This window comes from Punctularia strigosozonata (assembly GCF_000264995.1).
Source record: "Punctularia strigosozonata HHB-11173 SS5 unplaced genomic scaffold PUNSTscaffold_1, whole genome shotgun sequence".
NCBI lineage: Eukaryota > Fungi > Basidiomycota > Agaricomycetes > Corticiales > Punctulariaceae > Punctularia > Punctularia strigosozonata.
In genome coordinates, this window is record NW_006767433.1 from 4,610,404 (window position 1) to 4,618,398 (window position 7,995).

At 55.6% G+C, this 7,995-nt stretch overlaps 3 protein-coding genes across 3 annotated transcripts; all 3 read left to right on the plus strand.

Moving 5' to 3' along the window:
- Nucleotides 1-146: 146 nt before the first annotated feature.
- PUNSTDRAFT_49414 (uncharacterized protein) lies at nt 147-2,147 on the plus strand. The gene is made up of 6 exons (XM_007379587.1): nt 147-251; nt 308-504; nt 567-1,314; nt 1,366-1,562; nt 1,624-1,843; nt 1,906-2,147. The coding sequence occupies exons 1-6, from the start codon at nt 191-193 to the stop codon at nt 1,959-1,961; spliced, it is 1,479 nt and encodes a 492-aa protein (XP_007379649.1). The 5' UTR covers nt 147-190; the 3' UTR covers nt 1,962-2,147.
- Nucleotides 2,148-2,677: 530 nt separating this feature from the next.
- Nucleotides 2,678-5,481, plus strand: PUNSTDRAFT_110754 (MFS general substrate transporter; the record flags this gene model as incomplete). The annotated part of the gene is made up of 13 exons (XM_007379588.1): nt 2,678-2,834; nt 2,893-2,956; nt 3,022-3,076; nt 3,128-3,189; nt 3,241-3,338; nt 3,389-3,582; nt 3,662-3,837; nt 3,891-4,031; nt 4,090-4,175; nt 4,233-4,386; nt 4,436-4,497; nt 4,553-4,874; nt 5,346-5,481. 13 exons carry the CDS (start codon nt 2,678-2,680, stop codon nt 5,479-5,481), a joined length of 1,707 nt encoding a protein of 568 aa, XP_007379650.1.
- Nucleotides 5,482-5,648: 167 nt separating this feature from the next.
- Nucleotides 5,649-7,734, plus strand: PUNSTDRAFT_96795 (manganese superoxide dismutase; the record flags this gene model as incomplete). The annotated part of the gene is made up of 6 exons (XM_007379589.1): nt 5,649-5,669; nt 5,790-5,867; nt 5,923-6,136; nt 6,186-6,403; nt 6,465-6,554; nt 6,637-7,734. The coding sequence occupies 6 exons, from the start codon at nt 5,649-5,651 to the stop codon at nt 6,640-6,642; spliced, it is 627 nt and encodes a 208-aa protein (XP_007379651.1). The 3' UTR covers nt 6,643-7,734.
- Between the last annotated feature and the right edge of the window lie 261 nt (nt 7,735-7,995).

The window sequence follows — 7,995 nt, forward strand, 5'->3', positions numbered from 1 at the left end:
CCAAACGCTGTCGATGCTGCTCAACCTTCCGACCGAAGTCTGTCTTCACATCCTCCAGTACCTCTCGCTGGCGGATCTCTCTAGCATAGCATCGGTCTCGAGATCATTTCAGCACTTCATCCATACCCAGGAAGAGACCATCTATCGGAATGCAGCCGTCTTTCACGCCTTCATACCACCTCGCTACACCATGGTCGACGTTCAGCGCGCTTGGAGCTGGGCGTATGACCTCAAAGGGTGGAAACAATTTTGTGCGCCGCCTCTGTTGTACCATTGCATCGAACGATGAAACACTGATACATCGTAGGTCGTCGATATATATCTTTAAACCTCACCTGGGAGGGGCACGGTGTCGCTCTGGAGGGAGTGTATTCTACACCCGGCGGAGACGTCAATTCCGTGGACGTGGCCGACAACGATCAGGTCATTGTTACCACCCATGCTGCAGGTGGCCTGAAGGTCACGGATGCTCATACCGATCAGCTGCTATGGGCTTTGTCGAAGGTGAGGACATTCAGAACTGCGACCAGCCACTGGGGTGCCCGCAGGCTAACATATGGGCTCAGGACTACGTTGCGCCGAACGCTAACTGTGCGTACTCAGGCGGTTATCTTGTCATCTTCCGCCGCTCGCCCCCGGGTATCGAAATCTGGCGTCGTCCATCGGATGGTGCCTCAGCTTCCCCCCATCAGGCGGTCCTTCCAGGTCTGCAGCCGATTCCGGAGCAGGAGCGATGTGTGCCGGACGTTCTGGGTAACTTCAGGTTGAACCCGCACGCCTTCTTGGGGTTCGATGGGACGATCTTCGTTTTTCGCGTCCGGTTCCGATTTCCGTACCTCGCCGCTTTCTTGGCCATCGAGGGAAAACATGGGCTCCACATCTGGGACGTACGCTCTGGACACAAGAAGGGCCCTCTGCTGCTTCCGGTGTTTGATATCGACCTGAATGCCCAGCGCCTTGTTGTCGCATGCCAGCGCGGATTGAGCTTGATCAACTTTGAGTCTTCCGAGGAGAGCAACGACCAATGGACCGAGCTGTCTACCCTTCACCCCACCGATCCTGGATTGCGCACGCCAGACTCCCGTCGTGCTGCCGCCTGCAAGCTTACACTTCCGTCGGACTCAAAGAGCGCAGCGAATACCTTGACTTTGGCCGGAGGCAAATTCGAGACGATGGCGGCAACCCGCAAAGCGAGGGCGACGAAGAGATCGTACATATTTAGTACGTTGATACTCCGTCCAGCACCCCCTGTGCCGGCGAGCGCACGGGCCTTGGTGGCGTATCAACCACCGGTGATGCCCACCTTCAAATCTGGTGAGCGTTCTTAGAGCGTGAGCGTTGCTTCGGTTTCCTAAGCTCTTGCAGTGCGGATTTCAACGTGCGGAAAGCACCTTGCGGCGTACACGGACGAAGAGTTGATCTATATCGTGTGGGACTTCGAGCGCGTCCTGCACGGGCGGGCGACCTTTGACGAGGTCGCGTTTAGCTACGACATGAGCGCCTGTGGTGCTTTGCTACAGATGGAGTGGGCGCCGTTTGTAACGCGTCTTGTGGTCCATGCGGTATGCAATCGTCCGCTCTTGGACGGACCCTACTCGAGAGTACTCAATCGTTGCATCATAGGAGAATAGCGTCTTCGTGCTCAGCTTCGATTTCCACCGACGCTGCGCATTTGTTCGCCACTTGGACCACTTCGCCTCGCAGACGTCCGGGTTTTTTGAGCACTTCAGCCCGGCTTACGCAGGGACCCTCGCGGTAACCTCGAGTGGGATCTGGATGAGGCGCAGAACGCAGGAGATAGCGGCGGCCTTGGGCCTCGAGGCACCCGACGAGACTCGAACTGGTGAGCGTTCTACAAGTCGACTGCTCGCGCCAAGAAATTAATCCTGATGATTCGATCCCCAGGCTCGGGAGTATGTTTCGTAGATTTCACCGTCGCATTAAGCGAACAGCAGGCTTAGGCGGCCTGAACAAGGTCTTCTGTTACCCTCCTGCGCCAACATTCGAGTGTTCGGACGTACGAGGCAGATCAGGCTTGCATCGTGCTCTTGGGTCGCGATAAGCGCCAAGGGGAAGATGTCACCGTAATACTAATAGGTAGATGATAGATACTGCACTGTCTTGGTACGGCCGATCGTGATGTTTAGAAGAGAGGAGCCCCGGTAGCCTCCGGTAGCCACGGCCATAGATCGTGGGAAACTGAACTTTACTTCTACGACCAAGTTCGAGCTGAAGGACAGCGTTCAACGACAAGGTCGACGCCTCGGGTCCTGGTCAGTGCTCTGAACGACTGCATTGTTGTATCTTTGAACGCGTGCCCATGTCCACATATATGGATGTTCTATCACGGATCGGAATGCTGGGTGTACTCCTTTGTTGTGACGGAATGTGCCTACGGCGCACACGTCAATACTGCGCCTGCTGGCTGTCGACGTCTTCTCGATAACAACCTCTTCCCCTGGCGATATCTATGTATACAACGTGTGTTATCCACTTCGCGAAGCCAGGGCGCTCGCTATCTCCGTGTGAATGTCTTCCTAATGCGAAGAAGGTTCAACGAGTTGTGCCTACTTATCTCCAACTTTACGATTGGCGTGCTTCTCATCTGCAGCTGATAAAGGTCCGAGGCGTGGCTCGAGAAGACTGACTGTGACACCCTACTTTGCGCTTTGCAACCATGTCTGCTGCTCGAGTGCAGCCTGCTTCTATGGACTCGTCCAAGAATCCGCCAACGAGCTTCGATGTTACAGGCGAGAAGACGCTGGAGAAGGAAGCGTATGAGGTGTATTCCTTGCCTGTCAAAGATGGGGATGAAGACGAAATCAAGGAAACAGGTACTGTGTCCTTCGCGTGTTTCTACTGGCCTTGGAGATTGACAATATTCCTCCTTAGACTATACCTCCGATGATTACCAAACCCTTCTGAAGAAGATAGATAGATATCTTCTACCCCTCATGTAGGTCGTCGACCAAGACATTCATCCTACCACACAACGTGAATGATTTTGATCGCATATGTCAGGTGGGTTTGTTACGGAATCCAGCAGACGGACAAGACTTCTCTCGGCACGCAAGCGGTAAGGCACATTGACTAGCGCGTTCAGGACACGGACTGAAGACGCATCTAGCTCTTTGGCTTGCGAGAAGATACCCATCTGAAAGGACAAGAGTATCAATGGTTGACAACGATGTGAATCTTTCCGCCTACCCATTTCTCACTAGTCTAACCCGATCGCATCAGCTTCTACATCTCCTACTTGTGCGGAGAGTTTCCCTCGAACTTTCTCCTGCAGAGGTGGGCTTTGGGTCGTACCCTGTCCATCTACATGCTGTGCTGGGGTGAGGAACTCGTCCTGATGGCCACGATATGCGCTGACCGACGATGGTAGGCATCTGCGTGACATGCATCGCTGCAGCCCAGAACTGGGGGCAGCTCATGGCACTACGAGCGCTTCAGGGTCTGTTCGAATGCACCATCTCCCCCGGCTTCATTCTCATCGTCAGCACATGGTATCGCACGGAGGAGCACTCGGCCCGAGCCTTGTTCTGGCAATCAGCCAACGCTGGCTTTGCAATCGTCGCGGTGGGTTGCCATTCCATATGCTGCTGCTAAGTCGCATTCTTTCAGAATTGTCTGATGCTTTGGTCTTGCGTCCTTGCAGACACTGATAGAATACGGCATCGGCTCGCACGCACAGAAACACGGGGGCATCGAGCCTTGGCGTGCCATCTCTCTGTTTTTGGGATGTTCGACTATAGTATGCGCTTTGGTGTGCTTCGCGATACTGGGGAGTCCTAAGGAAGTGCGGTGGCTGAATAAAGAGGAGAAACGAATGGCGTGAGCGTCGACTTGTACACGCACTTCGAAATCTCACTGAACATCTCGGTTAGTGCCGCGCGGATCGTGAAGAATAAATCTGGGCGCGACGTGACAGGGACCAAGTGGAACTGGGCGCAGGTGTACGAAGCGTTCCTGGATCCCCAATTCTACTTTTGCGTGATCAACGCGTTCTTGTCGTCCGTGCCCAATGGGTAAGCACCGTGTTCAGAGGTGATGCTCCCGTAACGGTCGCTGAGTGTGTGATTACAGCGCCTTGACCACGTTCGGGAGCCTTATGTATGCCTCGTTCGGTTTCACCGAGCTCCAGGTACTACTGGTCGACATCCCACGTAATGGTAAGAAACCTGGTTCTGACACGATTATTGACGCTCATCGCCGGCTGTTGGCAACAGTGGTCAGCCTTATCATATTTTTGGCGGTTGGGATATACACACGACGGGTGAAGAATCGGCGTCTCTGGATCATGACCGCCGCTACGCTGCCGCCCTTCGCCGGACTGATGGGATTAGCCTTTCTCCCCAACACGGCAGAGTTCAGATGGACGAAGTGCGTTTCTATCCACCTTCGATGAGGACCCGCCTGAAGGTTGCCATAGATGGGGAATGTATATGATGACCGTACCCTTTGTGTTGGCTTTGTTCCTCGCGTGGACGCTAAGTAAGTCATGTCCGGTTTTCGAGGTTCTATACAGGGCGCCAATCCGACGCAACAGTCTCTTCGAACGTCGCCGGACGAACAAAGAAGACGATCATCTCCTCGGGTACCTTCCTCGGGTACTGCATCGGCAACATGTGCGGCTCCCAGATCTTCAAGACCAAGGATGCTCCGCGTTACATTCCGGGCACCATCGGATGCGCCATTTGCCTCGGGGCCGAGTTTCTTCTACTGCTCGCGTGGAGGATCTACTATACGTGGCAGAATCGGAGGCGAGACCGTCGCGCGCTCCAGTCTGGTCTTTCGAGGGAGGAGCAAGAGGCACTCGGAAGACAGATGGGCGAGAAGGACATTACAGATATTAATAATCCTCATTTCAGGTGAGTGTGCCAAGCGTCAGGGACGATAGGACGTGAGCTCAAGTTAAGCATCACCGCGCCGCGCAGATACACTTTGTGAACGGGCGAGAGTGCGATGACCTCCGCTCGGACGTAGTTGATCACGACGTATACATGATGGATCGGAAAGAAGCACCCAAACGGGGCTCGATGTACTTCTAGACCCACCCACCCGCTTAAACATTTGTCATGAGTAGGCGAGGATGACGACTGAGTTCGTGAGCATCGAACAGCAGCGCATGGGGTGATTATAACGAATCGTCTAGTAGAATCCAGCACGTTCTCTTAGAACCAAGGAAGCCAGTAAGCTCTGCGTTCGGCGGATCGAATTCGAAGAACAGTTGAGCAATACGATGCGGCCGCTAATCGGTGGAAACGAGCTCGCTGAGTCGCAGTAGTCAGTAACGATGGATGTAACGTTCACTCTTCCTTGTTTTGAAAGATTACGACTAGCGACTGGCTCTGGTACACTGACGGTACATCAGCCTGCCTACGGATGGCATGGGATCCGGTCTACCGTCTGACCGAGGAAGAGAGAGAGAAGGCGGATGCGGCATCGTCCTCGTCCGCCATCCTGCTCGGCACGTGATAGGCTATCTCATCATCATCTGGGTTTCCTCGATAAGCCATGACATCGGCGTGATATAAAGCGTCATCTCGTCTTCGTGTCGTCCTCTCTCACCCACCACCATTGCACGGGGAGACGTCTACTCTTTCACTGCACTACTTGAACGACTTGGTCTGCAATCGCCGAACATGACTCACACTCTCCCCGACGTAAGTCTCCGGTTGACGTAGTGCAGCCGGTGCAACGGGCCAGAAACCCGTTGCGATCCCCGAATTAGTTCCAGGATTGAGTGGCCATATTTATAATGCTGACTTCGGGATGATCGGCAGCTTCCTTACTCTTACGATGCGCTCGAGCCCTTCATCTCGCGCCAGATCATGGAGCTTCACCACAAGAAGCACCATCAGGTTAGTCCAATCCGTGTCGTTCGCATCGGGCTTGTGCTTACAGTCGATTCTGTAGACCTACGTGAACTCGCTCAACGCTGCTGAGGCTGCCTACGCCAAGGCGTCCTCCCCCAAGGAGCGCATCGCTCTCCAGGCCGCCCTCAAGTTCAACGGTGGTGGACACATCAACCACTCTCTCTTCTGGAAGAACCTCGCTCCTGCCGCATCTGAGGGCAAGGGCAACGGTGGCGCGCTCAAGGACGGTCCTTTCAAGACTGCCCTTCTTGAGGGTTCGTGCTAGTGTGCTGGATGTCGGGCGAATCTTGACGATTGCGATAGCGTTCGGCTCCCTCGATGCGTTCAAGAAGGAATTCAACACCACCACCGCTGGCATTCAGGGCTCCGGCTGGGGCTGGCTCGGCCTGAACCCCCAGACCAAGAAGCTCGAGATCGCGACTACATCCAACCAGGACCCTCTCCTCACCCTCGTCCCCATCATCGGTGTCGACGTCTGGGAGCACGCTTACTACCTCCAGTACCTCAACGTTAAGGCTGACGTGTGTCTCTCGCCGCGATAATTCTCCGAAGGTATATTGACATAACCATGCCTTCCTACAGTACCTCTCCGCCATCTGGAGCGTCATCAACTTCGACGAGGCTGAGGCTCGCTACAACGCTGCCCTCGGCGGTGTTGACCCTGCCACCAAGGTGAGCCTCCTGGGATTACTCGTCCGTGTCTTCGACGCTGACCTTTGCTCCACCGATCTCTACCGATGCTGCAACCCCAAAGCTCTAACTCTTGACCGATCGCACCGCGACATCGCCGGCATGTACAACTTGAGTGTAAATTGACTGAACAGCTTACCTGTCAAATCAAATACCACAAAGTAGGGCGTTGGTGGCTGTCTGATTATGGGGAGGGGTTTGTAGATGGAAGAAGAAAGTGACCTTGTACCTGTATCGTTCATGAAAGTTGAAGAAAATCGAATGCTTGGGTTTTCGCAAAACGGGCCCCGTAGATGTTCTACACAAGATGATGGACATGCCAGTTGTTCGATATTATAATACACTGACTCTAGACTCCGCCTGCAAGTCCAGCATGGTGCTTCAAGGTCAGACTGTCCGAATCTACCCAGCCCGTCTCGGACCACCACACTCTCGGTACGATGGTATAGAGCTCCCTCACGATCTCCCTCATAGTATGGCTCTGCATCCCATATACGTGCAGCGTCTCAATTCGCTCGCTCGACTTGCTCCGATTGCGCGCGTGGATCACGTCCCGAAGCGCGCGAAACAGTGGCTTCTTGTCCCTTTCGCCAAACTCAACCGCGAGCATCGTCAGCTTGGGGAGCAGCGCGCGGCGGGGTTTACGCCGCCTTTCCGAGTCCCGCGCAGGCTCTGCAGCGAGCGCGGACACGGCCTCTAGTGAGGTCGAAAGGAGCTCGAGGTGGACGAGCTCGGGCGCGGAGCGAAAGAGCGTGCCCCAGCGCGGGACCGGGCCGGGCACTTCGAGGTCGAGACGCCACGCGTCCGAGAAGGGCAGTCGACGGAGAACCTCTGACATGGCCGCGCTGCTGAGCGGGTCTGACCCGAGGAAACAGGACAGCTCGCCGATGAGGTCCGCACGGTCTGGGCCGCACCAGGCGCGAATGGAGGCGCGGGCGTCGAGCGAGACGTCGAGCGCGTCTGAGGTACGTCCCGCGCGGCGCGCGTTCTCGAGGTGGTCGCGGAGGTAGGCGACCACGGAAAGGAAGGTGTCCTCTGACCAGTCAATTTGGCGGTCGGCGGCACCGCATTCGGCGACGAGCGTGCAGGTCGCGGGGAGGGAGAGTGCGGAGAGAAGGGCGTGGCACGCCTGGAGGTCGTCATCGACGCGGAGGAGGCGGAGGTGCGGCATGTATACTGGGGCGGCGGAGGCGGCGAGCGTGGCCCGTTCAAAAGCGTCGTGTCGGAAGAGGGTCTCGAGCAGGATAACGGTCTCAAGCGTGGGTGTGTTCCGGATAAGGTCCACGATGTCGAACGCGTTGCCGAACTCGGCGTCGGTGAGGTGAAGGTAGGTCAGAGATGGGAAGGCGGGTAAAGGCGGGTCGACAACAATATTATGAAGCCGAAGAGCGGTAAGGGAAAGGAGGGAGGCGGGCAGCCGTTC

Coding starts and splice junctions, on each gene's coding strand:
- PUNSTDRAFT_49414 (XM_007379587.1), top strand. CDS start 191: ATGGTCGACGTTCAGCGCGCTTGGAGCTGGGCGTATGACCTCAAAGGG. Junction 252..307: donor CAAAGGGTGGAAACAATTTT/GTGCGCCGCCTC, acceptor GATACATCGTAG/GTCGTCGATATATATCTTTA. Junction 1,315..1,365: donor GATGCCCACCTTCAAATCTG/GTGAGCGTTCTT, acceptor AAGCTCTTGCAG/TGCGGATTTCAACGTGCGGA.